Consider the following 24049-nt stretch of genomic DNA (forward strand, 5'->3'; position numbering starts at 1 on the left):
AGCAGACACAGAGTCCCCAGGGAAAGGGACCAGCCTGGCCACATAGTAACCCAGCCTCACCAACTGTACCAAAGCACTATATTGATGAACTACATTTTTTTTAGAACTACGTTCTACCTCTAAGTCGCTAAGTAGAACACCAAGGGGAATTCTGGTCCAGAATATTGGAACTAGGGCTGAGGATGTAGCTCAAAGTAGAGCACTTGTCTATCAAGGCAAGGCTCTGGGTGCCCCAGCACCACAAAAAAAAAAAAAGAGAGAGAGAGAGAGATAAAATAACACAAAACACGAATTGCTTTAAAAACAGGATTCCAACCTCTCCTGTGAGTAGCACAGCACATGTCCACAGAGGGGTAGACAGTATGTCCGAGTCCTTGGAAAGAAGGGAAGAATGTTCCAGAATACCTACACAACTGACCCTCCATAGCCCATGTCAGCGTTGGTCAAATCCTGATCTGGCTGAGTGTCTGGGATTTCTCAGGTTGGTTCAACAAACTCAAATATCTCTTGGCAGGAAGAGTGTGTGTGTGGGGGGGCTGGGTGAGTCCTGGAGGAACTGTGGTATACTCTAGAGAGGGACCCTTGTCGGCTCAGCCCTGAGCACCAGGGAAGAGTAGAGTCCAGGAAAGACTAACACTGCTGGGTCAGGACAGGTTCTGGGAATATGAGATGGACATCACAGGTGGACATGCCAAGTGCAGCACACAGCCGTGGCCTACTCACACACTTCCTCTCACACCCAGTGGCCTAGCCATAGGTGTGAGTTCAGGAGACGTACAGACATGGACATGGATGGAAAATACACCAGGTCACTGTGGGCACTGGCAAGGCTCCCCTTCATCTCCAAACACAGTGATGGTAGAACCGCAAGAACTCACCTGTGATGTCCAGATGGAAGGAGACCCTCTGGCCCTCGGCCTCACAGCTGTACTCCCCAGCGTCCGCCTTGCCCGCCTGCTGCACCACCAGCTGCCGCCTACAGCCAGAGGCCTCCATGTGCACCTGGGAGCTCTGGCTCAGCTTCTTCCCATCCTTGTACCATGTCACCTCTGTCTGGGACTGGGCCACCTCGCAGCTCAGAGTGGCGCAGGCCCCTGCCTCGGCCTTCACCTCGCTGCATGCTGGCTGCTCCTTGGCAAACACTACCTTGGGCTCTGGGTAGAGAGGGGAAGGACACATAGGTCAGGGACTCCAGAACAGACCCAGCCCTGTCTCATAGCCTGAACCCACCCCAGGGATGGCCGAACAGAGTGTCCATCATGAGCAGAACATTGCATGCCCAGCCTAAGTTCTATCCTACGCATGACCCAAGCTGCAAACTCCAAGGCTGGTGGGTGGACGGCTGGGCAGCCTGTCCTCATCAGAGCCCTAAGCACTTCCTGATCCACTCTGATCCTGCAGGTAACTGCACTGTCACAACCCACAAGGTCACCACAGCCAGGCCTACCTCCTGATGCCAACACCCTCCCAGCCATTGGGAATAGACCATGACCCTCTTCCTCCCTGGGACCCCAGCCCATCAGTGACTTCCCAGCTCTCCCACCATGCAGGGGGCACAAAAGCAGGGGGAGGCAGACACAGCAGGGAAGTCCACCTGAGCACCAAACCAGAAACCCACATCTTTGTTGGCCACAGCTACCAAAGGAATGCAGGAGACCAAACTGCCAGTGCTAGCCAATCAGCAGAGACCTCAGAGCCTGTACAAGCCAATCAGCAGAGAGCCAAGTGCCAGCCAATCAGCGTAGAGCTCAGTAACAGTGTGGGCCAGTTAGCAGACAGCTCAGTACCAGATGGGGCAAATTAGCAGAGAGCTCAGTGCCAGCCAATCAGCAGACAGCCAAGTGCCACTGTGGGCCAATCAGCAGAAAGCCAAGTGCCAGTGTGAACCAATCAGCAGACAGCCAACTGCCAGCAAATCAGCAGAGAGCTCAATGCCAGTGTGGAAAAAATCTGTAGGGAGCTATGTGCCGCTGTGGGCCAATCAGCAGACAGCTGTCATCCTGGACCTATCCAGAGAGAGCCCAGCACCAGTCTGGCTATCAGGAGCAAGGTTCCCAGCTATAGGTGGCACTTTCCCAGGCTGAGAGACAGATCACAGTGGGGAGGGGAGGAGATGAGGAAGCAAGAAGAGATAGAAATGCAGGATTCCAAAGGGCCCAAGCAAGGGCTTCTGGAGCTCTGGGCCCAGCAAGTAGGCACAGGTAGGTAGAGGGAGCCCCTGCCCCTGCAGGACACGCTCCCTAGCTACAAACAACTCCCAGTGCCCAACTCCATCCAGAGCTGGGCCACAGATGCTGAGGTCTAAGGTCAGGAAGGACATAGGCCTCACAGAGCCTAGGCTGCCACAGGTGCCCTAGAGTTACCACCCTCCCTCCATTCATCCAGCCCCAGCAGCACCCACCTGTGACGTCCAGGCGGAAGGAGACCCTCTGGCCCTCGGCCTCGCAACTGTATTCCCCGGCGTCTGCCTTGCCCGCCTGCTGCACCACCAGCTGCCGCCTACAACCAGAGGCCTCCACGTGCACCCGGGAGCTCTGGCTCAGCTTCTTCCCGTCCTTGTACCATGTCACTTCTGTCTGGGCCTGGGCCACCTCGCAGCTCAGAGTGGCACTCGCCCCGGCCTTGGCCTTCACCTCGCTGTGTGCCAGCTGCTCTTTAGCAAACACCACCTTGGGCTCTGGGGACAGAGGGGAGGGACACACAGGTCAGGGACTCTGTCCAGGGCAGGAAGCCACCTGAGGAAAGCCATCTGGCTAGACAGCTGAGGACAGACCCTTCTGCAGGCCACACTAGCTCGTGCCCTGTAGAAGCGCGGCACCCTCAGCACAAGGGACCACAGTGTGTGACATAGCCTGCCCCTGCTGCATGGGGCTGTTGCAGGTAGGAACACTGTGACAGCTCCCTGCACAGGCTCCTCCCTGGGGATTATGCACCTGCCCGTCAGTGACCAGGAAGAGTCCCCCCAGGACTGTGCAGGGCATGAGCTCTGCTGGGTCACCCAGCTCCTGCCTGCTATGAGCCTGACAGCTTCTCCTCTGGTGATGTTCGGCCACTCCTGTGCCTTATCCTGAGGCCCATGTGGCTGAGGCTTTTTCTTTTCTAGCCAATGGTGCTTGGTCTCTCTGCTGAGACTTGTACTCAGTAGTCAGTAGCGTGAGCTCTCCTTCATGTTTGTTCTGGGGCTCGTTACATATTTCAATACTAGGAGACATATTTCGATCTGCCTCTGTGGGCAGCGCCATCATGTCCTGTGTAGGAACCTGTAACCCTGGGGTCATACACGATCTACACCACCTGCTAAGAGCTGGTTCTACTCCAGGTGGGAGTCTGACGCACCCAATTGATGACTGTGTGTGGAGAGAGGGAGACGTCACTTCCATTCTCTTCCATGGAGACCTGTGGCTGAGGTCTCCACACCACTCACCTGGCAGCCATCCTCTTTCTGTGCCCCACACCCTTGCCATGGTAAAAGGTGCTCTGAGGATGCTCAGGTCTCTGGGCTCCATGTGCTGTTCTCCTGGCCCTATCTCTATGCCCTTGTGGTGCCCAGCTGTCTTCTGTACTATGGCTGAAGAGTACATCTGGGTTTAGACAGATTGAATGTTCTCTCTTTGCTCATGGTACTGTGTCTCCACCTGGCCTTTGGACTCAGCTTGACAATCTTCACACTCCCTGAAAAAGAACTCTGTGGATCATCAGGAGCAGATGTCTCTCTGTCTTCTACACGTTTCTCAACACTGACTCATGTCACCTCTGTATCTCCCTAACATACTTACTAATTTGTCCTCTGAGGTCTTAAATATGCTTCTTCTGCATGCAGTTACAACCACGGTACTGGGGATGCTATGGTAGTTCTGTTACTTTCTGACTCTCTGCAGCCCATCTACAGACAGAAATGTTGACCACCGCCTCTGTGGAATCTACGCTCACTTTACCCAAGCTGTGAGTCTCTGTTTGATATTCCTCCTCAGTATCTGCCTGAGGCTGGACACACTGTCATGTGGCCCTGTTGTCCTTAAAAGAGAAGTGCTCAGAGTTATGCTAAAGGGTGGCGATTGCTGCTATGGTACCCTCCACAGAGGGCTTAGGAAGCTCCTCTTCTTACCAGGGCAGGGGTTTGCTGCAGTGCTGGGACCTCATAGGCCTCCCACACGCAGGCAAATGCTCCACCATGGAGCCATACCCCAGTCTAAGAAGGTCTAAACACAAAAGGAAGCTAAACTATGTCTCTCAGGTGAGAAGTCAAACTTCTACTGCAGCAGCAACTCCTTCCTGAGGGGTCTCTCTGTGTAAACAGCTGCAGTCTGCAAATCTCTGCTTCTGTAATCAAGCTTGCTCAGCAGCTGTGGCAGCTGCCTGGAGATAGAGGAGGGAGCAAGGCCACTTGCATGAGCTAAGTCTTGAAACTCAGGAGTCTGTATTGTATTAAGATGCTGAGAACAAAGGGGAGAGCTCAGCCTTCGGAGAAGACTCTGTCGAGCCCGCACAGGAGCTGAAAGAATCTTGCTCTTTACATCTCCAAGCATAGCTTGTCTCTCTCCAGTGCCACATTTTCTGTAACATTATCGAGCACTCCATTCTCTATTGTGGGAGATCAACCTTGCACTTGACTTGAGTCATACTCCCCAGCTGGGTGCTGAGGCGCTCAGTCGAAGAAATGTGGCAGAGCTTTCCCCACCCTTCTTGGGTCCGAGGGTCGGTGTCTCGTGCATGAGTGTGTCTTGCTACAGCCCCATGGGTGGAGCTATGCTCATCTGTTCCTTTGTAATATAACCCCTTGCCCTGTTTAGGATAGAATCTTCCATGGAAGTGCCTTATGTGTGTCCCCTTCTTTTACTGTGCCCTTGGCTGTGGCCTATCCAGGTGTCAGTCAACCTGCTGACAGTGGACATCAGGAAGATAGACTCAGACTCCTGAAACCTGACCCTTTGCCTCATTTGAATAGCTTCTCCTTAATAAAAGGGGTCAGCGTGTGCGCGAGCGCTCTCTCTCTCTCTCTCTCTCTCTCTCTCTCTCTCTCTCTTCCTGCAGAGCCTTAAGGTCAGAGGAGCCGTCACAGCGACCTCAATGAAAAAGGTATTTGTGTCTCTTGTGTGGTTATTTTGCTCAGTACAGTCAGCCCAGTTTCCCTGGAGTGACCCCTGAGCCTTTTAGTCATGAACTGAAACCCGGCACTCTATCTTCTGAAGGAGACTCATGCCTTTTCTCTCATGGTCTCTTCAAGCCCTAATCATACTGATTTGTTGATGTTCTGATCAATAAACAACCTTGTGTCCTGGATTCCAATCTTCACCCAGTGTGTACTGTGCTCTCAGTATGGGCCCCATGCAGTTTGCCAGTGTTCTGCACAGGATTTTGGCCCTGGTATCCATCTGAGATGAGCCTGTGATTGCAAAGTTGAATGTACTCTTCACCAGATTTTGATGTCAGTATTATACCATCTATATAAAATAAGTCAGGGGGCACATATCCTCTTTCTATTCTCTAGAAGGATGATCATGAACAGAGTAGTTTATTTCAAAAATGTATGGAATAATTTACCCATGATAAATGAATTTAGCTCTTATGAGAGACTTTATAAATTAGACTCCATTGCTTTAAAAAACTATAGGATTGTTTGAGTTCTCTACTTTTTCTTGTGTAAGTTCTGATGTAGTTTTCCAGGAATTGGCTAATTTGTCAATTTTTTTCAAATTTCCTTGCATGAAATCATAAAATGTCACAAATACCTTGACAAGAACACACACAGTGAGCCTGTGTTTGGTTCCCATGGCAACAACTGCTCATACGGGGCACAGGACCAAGCCATCACACGGCAGCTCGGGGCACCTCCCCCCAGGTGCACCCTGACACAGGGCACTACACCAGTTCCCAGAGCTCAGGGGTCAGCAGTGAAGCTAGACACAGGAATCGCCAGAGAAATGCTCAGAACTCTCTGCCTGGCCAGCCAGGTTGCTGTGGGAGTGACACAGCTCCAACAAAACCCACAGGTGTGCCATAAGCTTCACACTCGTTCCACAAATTAAACTCTTAAGAGGCACATTGATGCACGGTGCTCTAATCAAAGAAAGAGAAAAACAAAATTTGCTCTAAAAAGAAGACTCCAAACCTCAGAGGTTTGCCTAAGGAGCGTGTCGACCAATCACTGCTCCTGGCATATGCAGCACAGGCGTTGCCACAGACTGTGGACCTGCACGATGCCACGGTGGGCACACAGAGAACGTTGAATCCACATGCCAGGAGGGAAGCAGGTCAGACACATAGGTGCGATAACCTGTGGGTCAACCCTGAGATAACTCCTAGTATGACCGGAGCTTGGGTTTCCCCTCATCAGGGTCAAAGACACTGAAATCAAAAGCTGGATGTGGGCCTCTGGAGCTGCCAGAACCTCCAGCTCAAGCTCAGTCACAACCCTCACAACTGGGAGAGTGACGTCGGTCTACCTCAGAACTCAAAGCCTGGTAGAGACGCAGTACTGGACCCAGAGGGATATCAGGACAGTTCTGAGCAGGTGCCAGGCATGACCAAGCCTCTGAGGCACAGAGGGCCCTCGTCCTTCCTGTCTTCCCTTCCAGTACCCCCGGCTCAGCCTTAGGCTTGACCATGGAGTGGGGAAGAGGGGGTAAACAGTTGGGGGAAGTCAAGTGGAAAGACCACTGGGTCAGCCATGGGTACAGCCAGTCATCACCTCCAAACAAGCCAACTTAGTGTCCCATAGGAACTCACCTGTGACGTCCAGGCGGAAGGAGACTCTCTGGCCCCCGGCCTCGCAGCTGTACTCCCCAGCGTCCGCCTTGCCCGCCTTCTGCACCACCAGCTGCCGCCTGCAGCCAGAGGCCTCCACGCGCACCTGGGAGCTCTGGCTCAGCTTCTTCCCATCCTTGTACCACATCACCTCTGTCTGGGCCTGGGCTACCTCACAGCTCAGGGTGGCACTGGCCCCCGCCTGGGCCTTCACCTCAGTGTGTGCTGGCTGCCCCTTGGCAAACACAGCCTTGGGCTCTGGGGACAGAGGGGAGGGACGCACAGGTCAGAGATTGTCCAGGAAGCCACCTGGGGAAGGACAACTGGCTGGACAGCTGAGGACAGACCCTTCTACAGGCCGCACCAACTCGTGCCCTGGAGAAGTCCAGCCTCCTCAGTACAAGGGACCACAGTGTGTGACACAGCCTGTACCTGTTGCTTGGGGCTGTACCAGGTGGGAACACTGTGACAGCTCAGACTCCTCCCTGAGGACACAGCACCCACCCCTTAGAGACCAGGAAGAGTCTCCCCAGGAATGTGCAGGGCATGAGCTCTGGGGAGGGTCTGGAAGGGCCAGCCCGATACCGCTCTGGGTGTGTCTGCACTGCTCTGGCTCCCACCCACTCTCCTTAGCCCCATGAGGTAGACGCTGCCGATGTCTGCTGCATTGCTGTGCGCTGCTCTGGGCTGCTGTGTCCTGCTCTGGGCTGCTGTGGGCTGCTGTGTCCTGCTCTGGGCTGCTCTGGGCTGCTGTGGGCTGCTGCTGTGTCCTGCTCTGGGCTGTTCTGGGCTGCTGTGGGCTGCTGTGTCCTGCTCTGGGCTGCTCTGGGCTGCAGTTTCCTGCTCTGGGGTGCTCTGGGCTACTGTAGACTGCTCTGGGCTGCTGTGTCCTGCTCTGGGCTGCTGTGGACTGCTGTGGGCTGCTGTGTCCTGCTCTGGGCTGCTGTGTTCTGCTCTGGGCTGCTCTGGGCTGCTGTGGGATGCTGTGTCCTGCTCTGAGCTGCTGTGTCCTGCTCTGGGCTGCTCTGGACTGTTCTGTACTGCTGTGTGCTGCTGTGTCCTGCTGTGGACTGCTGTGGGCTGCTGTGTCCTGCTCTGGGCTGCTGTGTCCTGCTCTGGGCTGCTGTGTCCTTCTGTGGGATGCTGTGGGCTGCTGTGGGCTGCTGTGGGCTGCAGTGTCCTGCTGTGGGCTGCTGTGGGCTGCTGTGGGCTGCTGTGGGCTGCAGTGTCCTGCTGTGGGCTGCTCTGGGCTGCTGTGGGCTGCTGTGTCCTGCTGTGGGCTGCTCTGGGCTGCTCTGGGCTGCTCTGGGCTGCTCTGGGCTGCCCTGGGCTGCTGTGGGCTGCTGTGTCCTGCTGTGTCCTGCTGTGTCCTGCTCTGGGCTGCTGTGTCCTGCTCTGGGCTGCTGTGGGCTGCTCTGGGCTGCTCTGGGAAGTTCTGTGCTGCTGTGTGCTGCTGTGTCCTGCTCTGGGCTGCTGTGGGCTGCTGTGGGCTGCTTTGGGCTGCTCTGGGCTGCTCTGGGCTACTGTGTGCTGCTCTGGGCTACTGTGTCCTGCTGTGTCCTGCTGTGTCCTGCTCTGGGCTGCTGTGGGCTGCTGTGTCCTGCTCTGGGCTGCTATGGGCTGCTGTGTCCTGTCATGTCCTGTTGTGGGCTTCTGTGTCCTGCTCTGGGCTGCTATGTGCTGCTGTGTCCTGCTCTGGACTGCTCTGGACTGCTGTGGGCTGCTTTGGGCTGGTCTGGGCTGCCCTGGGCTGCTCTGGGCTACTGTGTGCTGCTCTGTCCTGCTGTGGGCTGCTCTGGGCTGCTGTGGGCTGCTGTGTCCTGCTCTGGGCTGCTGTGTCCTGCCGTGTCCTGCTGTGGGCTTCTGTGTCCTGCTCTGGGCTGCTCTGGGCTGCTGTGTCCTGCTCTGGGCTGCCGTGGGCTGCTCTGGGCAGTTCTGTGCTGCTGTGTGCTGCTGTGTCCTGCTCTGGGCTGCTCTGGGCTGCCCTGTGCTGCTGTGTGCTGCTGTGTCCTGCTCTGGACTGCTCTGAGCTGCTCTGGGCTGCTCTGGGCTACTGTGTTCTGCTCTGAGCCACTGTGTCCTGCTGTGCCCTGCTGTGGGATGCTCTGGGCTGCTGTGGGCTGCTGTGTCCTGCTCTGGGTTGCTCTGGGCTGCTGTGGGCTGCTGTGTCCTGCTCTGGGATGCTGTGTCCTGCTGTGGGCTGCTGTGGGCTGCTCTGGGATACTGTGGGCTGCTCTGGGCTACTCTTGGCTATTGTGTCCTTCTGTGAGCTGCTCTAGGCTGCTCTGGGCTGCTGTGTCCTGCTCTGGGCTGCTCTGGGCTGCTCTGGGTTGCTCTGGGCTGCTGTGGGCTGCTCTAGGCTGCTCTGGGTTGCTGTGTCCTGCTGTGAGCTGCTCTGGGCTGCTCTGGGCTGGTGTGGGCTGCTGTGCACTGCTGTTGTCTGCTGTGGTCTGCTCTGGGCTGCTGTGGGCTGCTGTGTCCTGCTCTGGAGTGCTCTGGGCTGCTGTGGGCTGCTGTGTCCTGCTGTGGGGTGCTTTGGGCTGCTGTGTCCTGCTCTGCGGTTCTCTGGGCTGCTGTGTCCTGCTGTGGGCTGCTCTGGGCTGATGTGTCCTGCTCTGGACTGCTCTGGGCTGATGTGGGCTGCTCTGGGCTGGTCCTGCTAAACTATCCTGCCCACTTTCAGTAGCACTGTGTTTTCCAATTCCTTCTTAGCAGCTCTGCATATAATTACCTGCTAGGTTGTGGACAGTCATGGGTCCTGAGTAGGCCCCATCTGAGGGGCTTGCCCTTTCCTCCTATAGAGTGTCTTCTGATGGGGCAGTTTCAGTTTCACCACAGGTAAGTACATCCATTTGCTTAATAGCCAATGCCCTACGTTCTCTCTAAGAAAAGTACAATTAACTTGAAGTCATGGAGAAACACAGGACACCTGCTAAGAGTCCGCCTCACCTCCACTGAGGTCCACCTTGAAGACCTGCTTCACCTCTATGCTGAGGTACAGCCTGTATTGGATTCCTTTCGTGTTGAGTTGGATATCTGATTTTCCATTTTTTTTTTTCTAAGTTTAATGGTCTTAGAACTAGTTTGGAAAATAACATCCCTCTCTATACCTCATGGTAGCACCAGAACAGAGTCATGAAGGAGGAGAGGGACCTGGTTACACTCAGAGCTGTGTCCCTTTTCTTTCCTTTTTTTTTTTTTTTTTTTTTGTATGTGTGTGTGTGTGCATTTGTGTGTTTGTATGATGTTAGGCATTGAACCCAGGATCTTGCACATGTTAGGCAAGCACTCTAGCACTGAGCTACATCCCCAACTCGCTTTTTAAAATTATATTTTTTGAGACAGGGTTTTGCTAAGTTGCTCATGCTGGCCTCGAACCTGCCTCCTCCTGCTTCAGCCTCTGAGTCCCTGGGGTTACAGGTATGGCCAGCCCACCAGCTACCTAGTTGTTCTGAACTAACTGCTCAGTTGCCCCTGTCCTCTTGTCTGCTCCTGCCTTCAGCCATGCGGATGTCCTGACTCTGGTCGCCCGTGCCCTCCAGTTGCTCTCCAGGAGTGGCTCTGCCCATTTGGCCTGTCGATATTCCTACACCTGGAGAGAAACAGCAGGTGCCTGTGACTTTGAACCTCTGGCTCTCCCACAGACTGCCTCCATGCACTTAGACCCCTTCTGCTTCCTCTCGAGTGTCTAGTGATGTGCATCTTCACCACATCTGTGGGCCTGTGTCTGAGAAGACCTGGAACAGTAAAGCCACGCTCTTGGCTCTGCGCTAGTTCTTGGAAACTCCACTTCCGTCATCTGCTTGCTTACTTGTGTGGGTGAAGAAGAGTCTGTACACTAACACCTGAGCATGGACACTGCCCCTGCTCTCCTCCTGGACATAGTCAATGATATTTCCGGCATTCTGCACTGATAACCCTGTTCTCCGTGAGCCCCAGCACGAGTGTCCAAGCCCCATTTCTTCCCTTTCCAATGCCGACAGCAACCCCTCCCTTGTCCACTCCTGGTCTTGAAGGTGACACTCTTAAGTCTGCACCACTGGTGTCCCTTTGCCCTCACTTTTCCTGCAACCACTTTGTTAAGCTAAGGAGGAATCATCTCATCCAGCGTTTGCTAAGAACTGCATGTTGAATTGTGTCAAACAATCTTCACAACTTCTGATGTCACACTCATCAAATACTGTCACTGCATGCCCAGGAAGAGTCATACCCTGTCCCTCAAGCCTGTTAGCACTGGGCCCTGGTGACCACCTGATGTTCCTGGGTGAACCAGGCCTACACTCCTGCACTTCACATCTCCTAGAGCAGACAATCCCTTGACACATTGCTGGACTCATTGGGCTAACATCAGCAGAGGAGCTTGAACTTCACACTGGCGATATAAGCCTCTTGCTGACCTTGTATGCTTTGGCGTTGATCATGTACTACCTACATAAAATGAGCTAGGAAGTGTACTTCCTCCTTCAGCATTCTAGAATTTCTATTAACATGGGATAATATTTGGTATGATTTGTTAGCAGAGCCACTGGGCTAAGATAAGGCTCTATAAGATTATTACTATGATCCTACTTCTTTAGAAGATTAGAGGACTGTTCCACTCCCTAGTTTTTCTTGTGTAGCTTTGACATGATCTTCTAGTAATTGATTACTAAGAAAAGGTGCCTTGTTGCCTTGTATAAAATAATGGCTTATCCTCACACCATGACATTTCCAGTGAACTCAGTGGGATTCCCTGGTGTCCACATATACCCACAAAACTTTAATGCAGACGCAACTGCGGAGCACTGTGCCCATGGTCCTCTCTCTGTGACATTAGACTCCTTCGCCAAAGGAAATGAAGCTGCTCCCAGCTTTCCTGCCAACCAGCCAGGAGGAGCAGACACACGGCTTATTAGGGGGATGCTGTGCGTTGACACTCTTCCCATCAGCAGCTAAGAGTGTAGAAAATCAATTTTAATGAAGCATGCAGATGTGACTTCATTGGTTTATTCCTTTTCATTTCTGAATTTATAAAACAAGCCATGGAGGGAATGTAGACACTGACTGCTCCAACTTGAGACAAAATGAAAATAGGTCTCATTAAAAGAGACTTTCTGGCCTCCCACCTTCCCAGCAAATGCATCACCCCGCCCTTCATGTTGCACAGATAGTGCAACAAAATTAGGGTCCGTATGTTTCCCCCATGAACTTGCTCAGAGAGCTTTCAGGTCCATGAGGACAGAGGGAAGAGTGTCCCAGAGCACTGAAAGGGTGATGATCCCAATGGCCTCAGGTCTCTGGACCATCTCAGCCCGAGCAGTAGGTAAAGCCACAGCCCGTAGTGCATAGTTTACCAGGTGCTGAGAAACACCACACAGCATTAGACCTGGGAGGGCAAGTCTGGTGCAGAAGCCTAGCTATCCACATGGATTGGCCATCAGTACTCACACTAGGATTGAAGACCACAGGTGAGCACAGGGTATGTGGAGACATGGAGTTTGAGGGCAGGAGCAACCAGGAACATCTGCTATATCAGTCTCATCCTCACACACCAGCAAACTCAGAACTCACCTGTGACGTCCAGGCGGAAGGAGACCCTCTGGCCCCCGGCCTCGCAGCTGTACTCCCCGGCATCCACCTTGCCCGCCTGCTGCACCACCAGGTGCCTCCTGCAGCCAGAGGCCTCCACGCGCACCTGGGAGCTCTGGCTCAGCTTCTTCCCATCCTTGTACCACGTCACCTCTGTCTGGGCCTGGGCCACCTCGCAGCTCAGAGTGGCACTCGCCCCCGCCTGGGCCTTCACCTCACTGTGTGCCAGTTGCCCCTTGGCAAACACAGCCTTGGGCTCTGGGACAGAGGGGAGGGACACACAGGTCAGGGACTCCAGAACAGACTCAGCCCTGTCTCACAGCCTGAACCCACCCCAGGGATGGCTGAGCAGAGTGTCCATCATGAGCAGAACATTGCATGGCCATGCCTAAGTTCTATCCTATGCATGACCCAAGCTGCAAACTCCAAGGCTGGTAGGTAGACGGCTGGGCAGCCCGTCCTCATCAGAGCCCTAAGCACTTCCTGATCCACCCTGATCCTGCAGGTAATTGCACTGTCACAGCCCACAAGGCCACCACAGCCAGGCCTACCTCCTGATGCCTCCACCCACCCAGCCATTGGGAATAGACCATGACCCTTCTCCTCCCTGGGACCCCAGCCCATCAGTGGCTTCCCAGTTCTCCCACCATGCAGGGGGCACAAAAGTGGGTGGAGGCAGACATAGCAGGGAAGTCCACCTGAACACCAAACCAGAAACCCACATCTTTGTTGGCCACAGATACCAAAGGAATGCAGGAGACCAGACTGCCAGTGCTGGCCAATCAACAAAGACCTCAGAGCTTGTGCAAGCCAATCAGCAGAGAGCCAAGTACCAGCCAATCAGCATAGAGCTCAGTACTCCTATGGGCCAGTCAGCAGAGTGCTCAGCGGCAGTATGGACCAATCAAGAGAGACCCCAGCATCAGGCAGGGAAGAGAGTCCAGCACCAAATGAACCATCAAGAGAGAGGCTCTAAGCCCTGTGTGACCCCTTCCCAGGTTCAGGGGCAGGTCACAGTGGGGAGAGGGAGGAGATGGGGGAAGGACAGATAGACATGCAGGATTCCAAAGGGCCCGAGCAAGGGCTTCTGGAGCTCTGGGCCCACCAATTAGGCACGGGCAGGTAGAAGAAGCCCCTGCCCCTGCAGGACACGCTCCCCAGCCACAAACAACCCCAATGCCCAACTCCACCCAGAGCTGGGCCACAGATGCTGAGGCCCAAGGTCAGGAAGGACATAGGCCTCACAGAGCCTAGACTGCCACAGGTGCCCTAGAGTTACCACCCTCCCTCCATTCACCCAGCCCTAGCAGCACCCACCTGTGACGTCCAGGCGGAAGGAGACCTTCTGGCCCCCGGCCTCGCAGCTGTACTCCCCGGCGTCCGCCTTGCCCGCCTGCTGCACCACCAGCTGCCGCCTGCAGCCAGAGGCCTCCACGCGCACCCGGGAGCTCTGGCTCAGCTTCTTCCCATCCTTGAACCATGTCACCTCTGTCTGGGCCTGGGCCACCTCGCAGCTCAGAGTAGCACTGGCCCCTGCGTCGGCCCTCACCTCACTGTGTGCCAGCTGCTCCTTGGCAAACACCACTTTGGGCTCTGGGGACAGAGGGGAGGGACACATGGGTCAGAGACTCTGTCCAGGGCAGGAAGCCACCTGGGGAAGGACATCTGGCTAGGTGGCTGAGTACAGACCCTTCTGCAGGCCACACCAGCTCATGTTCTAGAGAATCTAGAACCCTCAGCACAAAGGACCATGGTGTGTGACATAGCCTGCTGCATGGAGCTGTTCCAGGTGGGGACTGTGTGACAGCTCCCTGCACAGGCTCCTCCAGAGAGGGACTGCAGGGCCTGATGCTGCACCTGTCCCTCAGTAACCAAGAAGAGTCTCCCCAGAACTGTGCAGAGCATGAGCTCTGGGCAGGACCTGGGAGGGCCCACCTCCTGCCTGCTCTGAGCATGTTGGCAGCTCCTCTGGGGACATATGGGTCACTTCTGGTTCCTGGGTCCTGTCCTGAGGGTAGAGACCTTCTCATGTTTTTGGCCATCAGTGGTGCTTCTCTGTTGTTTCAAGGTTCAAGCCTGATGTGCATTTTCAGTCGATGGTTTTTCTTTTAATCTAGGTGCTCTCTTTACATGTGCAAGCTTTTCTGTCCCCCGCAGGATGGCTGTAGACTCCCTCTGTGTGTTGCATGGCTTGGATGTGCTCTTCCCCAACACTCCCGTGCCTTAAGCTGGTTCCTGTGTGCAGTGTGGAGGTCATGGGTCTCTTTGGAGGAGACCCAGTGGAAGCTGATGAGCTCAGGGCTTCACCCTCTTGTGTGAATCGAGGTTTGCGGGGAAAGCTGGCTCCTGCAGGTATGGATCAGGTCTCACAAGAGCAGGCTGTCACAAATCTTGGTGTGTCTGGCCCCCTCTGCACGTGGCCAGTCCCCTTCTGCTTCTCTTTGTGGTGCAGCTGGGACCCTCACCAGGAAATGGGCTCCATGCTCTTTGGACCTTCAGCCACCAAAATTGTAAGCCACAGGAACTTCTCAGATATGTTACCCAGCCTGTTGTTGAGATGCAGCAACACCAAGCACACTAAACCAGAAGCCTCCAACATGTCTGAGTCTTTGTTTTAATATAGTCAGATTGTCACTCTTGCTCCACCGTGATCATGTCTTGTTCTGTTAGAAATCTTTCCTTGGCACAGTCTCTAAGCATCTGTGATGTCATCTAAGACCACCACAGCTCTCCCAGGATCCTGAATCTCTAGTTCTCCTGACTAGCTTTTGTACATGGTGAGAAGTACCAGACAGCTGTGTTTCCATGTGGCTTCATGTCCTAAAAACGTTCCCAAGAATGAATACAGTGTTGCCTGTGTGGGGGCCATGGGGAGTCCTGTAGGAACAGCTGGGTGCAGGGCTCCTGTGTCTCACACCATGGACCTGCTGTCTGCTACCGTAGCTTTAGTCAATTCTCAGCGACGGGGGACTGGGGGACGCTCAGCTTGCCTGTCAGAGCCTGAGGGCCAGCATGCTCTGCACCCTGCACCCGGGCCTGCTCTACAGCGTGGGGACCCTGCAGGCTGATGATGGTCTGACTCTTCCATGCCCTTATGTCCACTTACTTAGACGTTATTTGGTGTCTCTCAAAAATGTCTGGTTTACCCTGAAGAGCCTTTCAATGTCTTGCTTTACACTTAGCATCAGAAAGGTGCTTCTTATGTAAACACAAGTGAGCATCCCTGATCTAAAACCAAAATGCTGCAAAATCCAAAACTGTCTGAGCGACTATATGATTGCTCCAGGTGGAAAATCCTACACCAGGAGCCTCATTTCATGCACAAAATCTTCCTAAAATGTTGTGCAAAATCGCCTTCAAGCTACGTGTGGAATGTGTATGAAACAAGTGAATTTCACATTTACACTCATGTCTCATCCCAAAGATAGCTCATTATGTGTATGCAAATATCCCCAAATCCAAGAAAATCTAAAACCCAAGCACTTCTGGCTTAACATTCTGGATAAGAGGCCTTCATCCTCTACTCTGAGCTTTCATTTTCCACTGCTCGCTGCTCGTCCCCCGCAGAGTGGACTCAAATCTGCACAGGCTACCTTGGTAAGCCACTAACTCCACCTGATCACATATCCTTGGATTTCCGGAACAGAGCCACAGAATTCCACTCAACTACAACTGCAGTACCTTCAATTCCATTTCCTCTTCCCATCTGTGCCTTCCCCTCAAGGTCCTGCTCTCGCTGCACGCCAGCTAGCGCTTCCTACTGTCCACGTGTTCACTTGCTGTCGTGGTCAGTGTCCTGGTGGATGGCCTGATGCTGTATCCTTATCGCACCTGCTCTTTGGGTTCCCCAGTGTTTCACTCTCAGCCAGTGCTGCGTTCCTGGACACTGCCCTGGGAGGGGGGGGGTGCACCGTCTCCTCCTGGCCACTGCTCCATCACTTTTGCTGGGTGCTGTTGAAGTTGTGGTCTGACATCTCGGGAGATGCATCTCTGTCCTCCACACTTTCCCGGTGTACTGTGCTGTCCACGTCCAACAGGATCGAGAGTGTTTCTTCGTGTTCTGTTCTCTGGAAGACTCTCAAGGAAGGTGGAGTCAGTTCTTTCCAGAACATTTAGCAGGAGAGCTCCTGGACTCACACCCTTCTCTATGAAAAATATTTCTTATTTTTTTTTAAGTTATAGGACAGTTTGAGTTGTCTATTTCTTCCTGTGTGACATCTTCATATTGTTTCCCAAGAATCTGTCAATTTGTCAAGACTTTCCAAATTTATCACCATAAAAATATCATAAAACAACATGTTGGAGTTCCTAAAATAACATCTTAGAAAGACACACAGGGTGTTGGGGACCCATACATGATCACAAACCCCTTCTGTTGCTAGGCCATGCCATTCTGCTGGGCACCTGGAGGTCTGCTGTGCCACAGCCCACCTGATTGATGTTAAGACTCCACAGTGAAAGGAAAGTAAACTGGGCTCTTAGACTCCCTGTAAGTCAGTCAGGGAGGCAGACACACAGGACTCACTAGGAAGTTCTACAACATCAGCTCTGCTCTACCAGCTAGTGGATCCTGCTACAGAAACTCAACTTTAACGAAAACTGATGTAGCTTCAACTAATGTATTCCTTTGCAGTTCTAAATCTGCAAGTCAAATTCCAAAGTAAAATTCTGACATAGAACAGTGCTAACCAAAGACAAAAAGGAAACAAACTTTCCCTTGAGGGCCCACCCTGACTCCAGAGGCAGCCCAGACACGGCTGCCAACCCTCTGCCCACACATACTGCAGGAAGGCCCAGGCCTAGAGGTTGCCCAGCGGTGCACGGAGATCTCTGCCCTATGAGAAAGGGCATAGGAGCATCCCAGATACCTAAGGTCAGACTTGAGATAACACCACGAGTGACTGTGTCCAAAATTTCCTCTGACCCTACCTGGCATCAATTAAAATGTCCCTCACCAGCAACTACCCATGTGGTCCTGGGGACAGCATTCAGGAGCAGCCAGATCATAGGAGGCAGAGGAACATTCAGCGTTCCCTGGGGAGACACCTGGTCTATCAGGGGTTGCAGGCCAGAGGGAGCAAAATGCAGACAGCAGAGAACATCAGCAGGGACAGGGCAGCGTTCAGGGTGCTAGTGTACCCCACGGGAAGTTATACTCCAGTGTGAGGGGTGGGCAGTCCTCCTCCACAACTACCAAGCCCAGCTACATATGAACAAGGAGGGAGGGAGGAGGGGCACGGCTGAGCACAGAAGTCTAGCGGAGAGCACAGGGCCTGTCACCAAACAAGGCAAGGTGCTGTACAGGGACTCACCTGTGACATTCAGGCGGAAGGAGACCTTCTGGCCCCCTGCCTCGCAGCTGTACTCCCCAGCGTCCGCCTTGCCCGCCTGCTGCACCACCAGCTGCCGCCTACAGCCAGAGGCCTCCACGCGCACCTGAGAGCTCTGGCTCAGCTTCTTCCCGTCCTTGTACCACTTCACCTCTGTCTGGGCCTGGGCCACCTCGCAGCTCAGAGTGGCACTCGCCCCCGCCTGGACCTTCACCTCACTGTGTGCCAGCTGTCCCTTGGCAAACACCACCTTGGGCTCTGGGGACAGAGGGAAGGGACGCACAGGTCAGAGACTCTGTCCAGGACAGGAAGCCACCTGGGGAAGGACATCTGGCTGGACGGCTAGGGCAGACCCTTTGCAGGCCACACCAGCTCATACCCTGGGGAAGCCTCAGCACCCTCAGCACAGTAGAGGCATCCCCTTCTCTACTCAGAACACACCCAGGACCCACAACAGATGCCTGGACACTGGTTCCACAGAGCCCTGTGTGGTTCTGGGTTTCCCTGTACACACAACATGATGAAGCTTATCTTAAAATTAGGCACAGTAAGAAATTAAAAACAGTGCCTAATAACAAAAGCAAACAATTATGAGAACACATTGTAGTAAAGCCTGTGGTTTGGGGGCCATTACTTGAACATCAGACTGTGACACTCTGACTACCTTGACCACGCCACCTGATGACTGGCCAGTGGGCAGGGGCTCACGCAGCATGTACACACTGGGCAAAGGGGTGATTCTTATCTGTGGGATGGAACAGGAGGAAAACCTCCCACATTAGGTCAGGGTTTCCCACCAGCTTTGAATCACAGACCATGGCCACACCATTCACAGGAGGGGAAGCTGCCCCAGAACACCAGAACTCCAACATGCCCATATGCCTTGAACAATTCCACACACCCTGAGATGGGTGAAATACCCATTACCCCAGTTGAGAAATTCAGACCTCTCTCACTAGTGAGAACTAGCTATGGTGCAGGTGAGGGGACGTGGAGGGCACCAGAGCATCCGACAGAAAGAAATGCACAGACATGACATCTGGTCCACGTCAGACCACAGGGAGAGCCAGTGTCATGCACACCAAGGAGAACCAGGAAGGCTCTGGGTAGACTCTGTGGTGTGACTGGTCATTGGATAGTGGAAACCCCACTAGGGGTTCATAAAAAGCCCTCTCCCTGTGAGCCATTCCCAGCCAGCTACTGTCCTCCAGTTAGGAAGATGGAAGCAGGAGAGATGAGATCTAATAGGAAAACATCTCACAGGAATGTCCATCTGGGCCAATAGCCAGTCTCATCACCTCCAAACAGGTACTACAGGACTCACCTGTGACGTCCAGGTGGAAGGAGACCTTCTGGCCCCCTGCCTCGCAGCTGTACTCCCCAGCATCCACCTTTCCAGCCTGCTGCACCACCAGCTGCCGCCTGCAGCCAGAGGCCTCCACGCACACCTGGGAGCTCTGGCTTAGCTTCTTCCCATTCTTATACCACGTCACCTCTGTCTGGGCCTGGGCAACCTCACAGCTCAGAGTGGCGCAGGCCCCCGCCTCGGCCTTCACCTCACTGCGTGCTGGCTGCTCCTTGGCAAATACCACCTTGGGCTCTGGGGACAGAGGGGAGGGACACACAAGTCAGGAACTCTAGAACAGACCCAGCCCTGTCTCACAGCCTGAGCCCACCCCAGGGATGGCCGAGCAGAGTGTCCATCATGAGCAGAACATTGCATGACCATGCCTAAGTTCTATCCTACGCATGACACAAGCTGCAAATTCCAAGGCTGGTGGGTGGACGGCTGGGCAGCCTGTCCTCATCAGAGCCCTAAGCACTTCCTGATCCACCCTGATCCTGCAGGTAACTTCACTGTCACAGCCCACAAGGCCACCACAGCCAGGCCTACTTCCTGATGCCACCACACTTCCAGCCATTGGGAATAGAACATGACCCTTCTTCTCCCTGGGACCCCAGCCCATCAGTGGCTTCCCAGCTCTCCCACTACGCAGAGAGCACAAAAGCAGGGGGAGGCAGACACAGCAGCCCCCGGCCTCACAGCTGTACTCCCCGGTGTCCGTCTTGCCCGCACCAAACCAGAATCCCACATCTTTGTTGGCCACAGCTACCAAAGGAATGCAGGAGACCAGACTGCTAGTGCTGGCCAATCAGCAGAGACCTCAGAGCCTGTGCAAGCTAATCAGCAGAGAGTCAAGTGCCAGCCAATCAGCCCAGAGCTCAGTAACAGTGTGGGCCAGTCAGCAGACAGCTCAGTACCAGATGGGGCAAATTAGCACAGAGCTCAGTGCCAGCCAATCAGCAGATAGCCAAGTTCCACTGTGGACCAATCAGCAGACAGCCAAGTGCCAGTGTGAACCAATCTGCAGACAATCAGGTGCCAGTGTGGACCAATCATCAGAGAACTGTCATCCTGAACCAATCAGAAAAAAAACAGCACTAGGCAAGTCACTGGGAGAGAGTCCAGCACCAGGTGGGCTATCAGGAGAGAGGCTCTGAGCCTCATGTGGCCCCTTCCCAGGCTCAGGGACAGGTCACAGTGGGGAGAGGGAGGAGATGGGGGAAGGACAGATGGGCATGCAGGATTCCAAAGGGCCCAAGCAAGGGCTTCTGGAGTTCTGGGCCCAGCAAGTAGGCACAGGCAGGTAGAGGGAGCTCCTGCCCCTGCAGGACATGGTCTCCAATATCAATCAATCCCTAGTGCCCAACTCCACCCAGAGCTGGGCCACAAATGCTGAGACCCAAGTCAGGAAGGACATAGGCCTCACAGAGCCTAGGCTGCCACAGGTGCCCTAGAGTTACCACCCTCCCTCCATTCACTCAACCTCAGCAGCACCCACCTGTGACGTCCAGGCGGAAGGAGACCTTCTGGCCTCCAGCCTCGCAGCTGTACTCCCCAGCGTCCGCCTTGCCCGCCTGCTGCACCACCAGCTGCCGCCTGCAGCCAGAGGCCTCCACGCGCACCCGGGAGCTCTGGCTCAGCTTCTTCCCATCCTTGTACCATGTCACCTCTGTCTGGGCCTGGGCCACCTCGCAGCTCAGAGTGGCACTGGCCCCTGCCTCGGCCTTCACCTCGCTGCGTGCCAGCTGCTCTTTAGCAAACACCACCTTGGGCTCTGGGTACAGATGGGAGGGACACACAGGTCAGGGACTTTGTCTATGGCAGGAAGCCACCTGGGGAAGGACATCTGGCTGGACAGTTGAAGACAGAACCTTCTGCAGGCCACACTAGCTCGTGACCTGGAGAAGCCCAGCACCCTTAGCACAAGGGACCACAGTGTGTGACACAGCCTGCCCCTGCTGCATGGGGCTGTTCCAGGTGGGAACACTGTGACAGGCCCCTGCACAGGCTCCTCCAGGGAGGAACTGCAGGGCCTGATGCTGCACCTGCCCCTCAGTGACCAGGAAGAGTCTCCCCAGGACCATGCTGGGTGTATGTCTCTTGGCAGGTCCTGGGAGGGCCCAACTGCTGCCTGCTCTGAACTGTGGGCTGCTCCTCAGGGAGCCTAGGCCACCGTGGCTCCTGTGCCCACTGAGGCTGCACAAAGCCGAGCACCTGTGACAGTTACTGGTGCTTTAGGTGTCTGCTCAAGTCTTCTGCCCACTTATCGTGCGGCCCTTCTGTCTTCATTGGAGGTGCTCACGTGTGGGGGTGGTAGAGAGTTGGCTCTTATTTCTTTTGTGATTTCTCATGGCCTCCGTGCCCTGTTCTGTCTCGCAGGTGTCTTCCTAGGAGCCACGGATTAAGTTGTGTTGCATTCAAATAACGCTCTCTTGCCCCAGGGTTAGGGATGGAGTTGGGTAGGCACCTGCCCCCAACGTCTCCATCAACTGTGCGACACACAAGGTATCTGTGGCTTCAGCTCATGAAGCCCTGACCCCCTGGAGCATGTGGACCACACCCAGTGTCATTCCATCTTTCCACACATTCAAATGGACAGTCACTATGAAAACATCATCTTTCTCTACCTCTCACACAAACGCAAGGCAGAAAGAAACAGGAGAGGGCTGGCAATGGTAGGTAGGCCTGGTTCTGAGTGCCAAGCAGTGGCTCTGTCTTCACCCCTGGCCTGTATGGAAGTGTCCTGTCCACCTCACAGCCTCTCAGTGCCTTTCTGTCCCCTCCAGTGTGTGGTTGCTGCACTTGTCCTTTGTCTCCCACTGGCCCTGCCCCCAAATGATCCTTGTTTGGATTTTGATTATTAGTAAATGTCTTTGATTTTTTAAATTAATTTTTATTCATTTATTTAGCCCTGTTGACTGTCATAAAAAAAAATTATGCCCCCAAACCTTAAGATCCTTATTAGAGGTAGAACTAGGAACATGACCGGTTTGATGTGTTGTGAATTTTCTGAAGTTTCACTTCTGCTGTCACCTGTGTGTGTAGGTAAAGACGTATTTTCTGCCCGTTGTCATCTATGTGATGACCGTGCCCAGCCGCACCTCCAACCCCACAGTTCTGTTGGCTCCTCAACTGATGATCATCACCCATGAACTCATTTCTACACTCTTATACCTATACTGTCCACTTTTCTTTCCCCTTGCTCCCGGACAAAGGTGCTGGACAAAGGTGGTAACAGTGGCAGTGCCTTCCAGGCACCCCCGACAGGTGCCCTGGTGTTCTGCACCCATCCTCAGCTGAAGAAAGCTACACTCAACCATGCTAAGTGCGTCCACTGATCTCTAGATTTATAATGTTGGACTTGGTCCAGCACCTTAGCTGGGAAAGCTGTGCTGAAGCTGGTGCTTCCAGGCTGCCCTCCTGCCTGCTGCTGACGGGCTGGCCAGTGCTCCGCGGCTATCCTCCAGAGTCTGATGGCTGGTCTGTGCACTGATCCCCACTTTCCTTGTCAGGTTCTGGCCCTGCTGCCCCGTGCTCAGCTTAAAATGACTCACAGAGGCGTATCCTTGCTCCACTCATGACGGCAATCTCCACACGTGTGAAATAATTGTTTCCATTAGTATCTCATATATTTTACCAGAAAATTATCAGGCTTAGATCTGGTCACTAATTCCATTTATCTAGAAGCCACAGGACGACTTTAGATTTCTGTACTTTCTATGTCCATTTTCACTGTATACTAGGAATAAGCCAAATGATCACAGCCTGTCAATCTGTCATCAGAGAGCACACTCCTGGAAGCCACAGGAACCAGAGCTGGCGCCACCTACAGGTTAGCTGGCCCTGCAGCCCACCCACCCTGGGACCCTAGAGAGAGGAAGATCACTGAGCTTCTCAGGCTTCTCCACCGAGGCCTGCATACTCCAACCACAGAAGGTGGGCAGCTGCTCGGCCGCTAACGCACTGAAGAGCCTGCTACTGTGGCAGAAGCTGCTCGCTCCTTCTTATTCCTACATTTCTGCAGGGCAGCTCTGACCTAGTATGGCAATGAAAACTGTGGACAACACCTGGCATAAGCACCATCAGCCTCAGTGCCAATACCTGGTCCCTCTGGAAACAAGCAACAATGAGGTCCCTTGAAGTCACTGCACATAGGAAACAAGATAAAACAGCTCCAGGCCCATGGGAGGAAGGGTCCAAACCAAGAAATCGACCATGAACAGCTCACTCCTTTGGCACCTTAGAGCATGACCTACAGCCAAACTTCCACCTCATTAAAGTTCAGCAATATTCAAGTCTCCCTCTGACCAGAGCCAGGTGACACACGTCCTGAGAGGAAGAGCTCACACACTCAGGTGACAGACACCTTGGAATTCAGGAACCCAAGCACAGGCAGAGCCAGAGATCCAGACACCAAGGAGCACCAGGAAGGTGCTGGGTGCTAGGAGGTATGGCTAAGGGTCACTCCATGAGACACCATGTACACAGCCCTGGGCCCTCTCCCACCTGGCCCACTAGGGCTCCCAGGAAACACTGGGGTCAGGCGACATTGGGAAACTAGACAAAAGAAAGCTACAGACACAAGCAAAAGATCTGCCGAGGTCAAATGCCCTACTCATTGTCACCTTCATGCAGGTTAACTTGGAACTCAGAGGACTTACCTGTGACATCCAGATGAAAAGAAACCCTCTGGCCCCCGGCCTCGCAGCTGTACTCCCCGGCGTCCGCCTTGCCCGCCTGCTGCACCACCAGCTGCCGCCTGCAGCCAGAGGCCTCCACGCGCACCTGGGAGCTCTGGCTCAGCTTCTTCCCGTCCTTGTACCATGTCACCTCTGTCTGGGCCTGGGCCACCTCACAGCTCAGAGTGGCGCTGGCCCCCGCCTGGGCCTTCACCTCACTGTGTGCCAGCTGCCCCTTGGCAAACACAGCCTTGGGCTCTGGGGACAGAGGGAAAGGACACACAGGTCAGGAACTCCAGAACAGACCCAGCCCTGTCTCACAGCATGAGCCCACCCCAGGGATGGCCGAGCAGAGTGTCCATCATGAGCAGAACATTGCATGG

The 24049-nt window shown here is 54.2% G+C and overlaps 1 protein-coding gene across 14 annotated transcripts in view; it reads right to left on the bottom strand.

Moving 5' to 3' along the window:
* Window positions 1-24049, bottom strand: part of Obscn (obscurin, cytoskeletal calmodulin and titin-interacting RhoGEF) — a 134144-nt gene that overhangs the window by 84097 nt on the left and 25998 nt on the right. For 13 of the 14 annotated variants that reach the window (XM_077109434.1, XM_077109437.1, XM_077109440.1 and 10 more), the window contains 9 exons: window positions 23649-23924; window positions 20486-20761; window positions 18967-19242; window positions 17625-17900; window positions 13630-13905; window positions 12295-12570; window positions 6727-7002; window positions 2402-2677; window positions 879-1154 (listed from right to left, as the gene is read on the bottom strand). In XM_077109434.1, the coding sequence (XP_076965549.1) occupies window positions 879-1154; window positions 2402-2677; window positions 6727-7002; window positions 12295-12570; window positions 13630-13905; window positions 17625-17900; window positions 18967-19242; window positions 20486-20761; window positions 23649-23924 (2484 nt within the window). The remainder of the gene's footprint in view (window positions 1-878; window positions 1155-2401; window positions 2678-6726; window positions 7003-12294; window positions 12571-13629; window positions 13906-17624; window positions 17901-18966; window positions 19243-20485; window positions 20762-23648; window positions 23925-24049) is intronic. The other variant, XM_077109439.1, reaches the window with a different exon arrangement.

Source organism: Callospermophilus lateralis, chromosome 5 (genome assembly GCF_048772815.1).
Source record: "Callospermophilus lateralis isolate mCalLat2 chromosome 5, mCalLat2.hap1, whole genome shotgun sequence".
NCBI classification, from domain to species: domain Eukaryota; kingdom Metazoa; phylum Chordata; class Mammalia; order Rodentia; family Sciuridae; genus Callospermophilus; species Callospermophilus lateralis.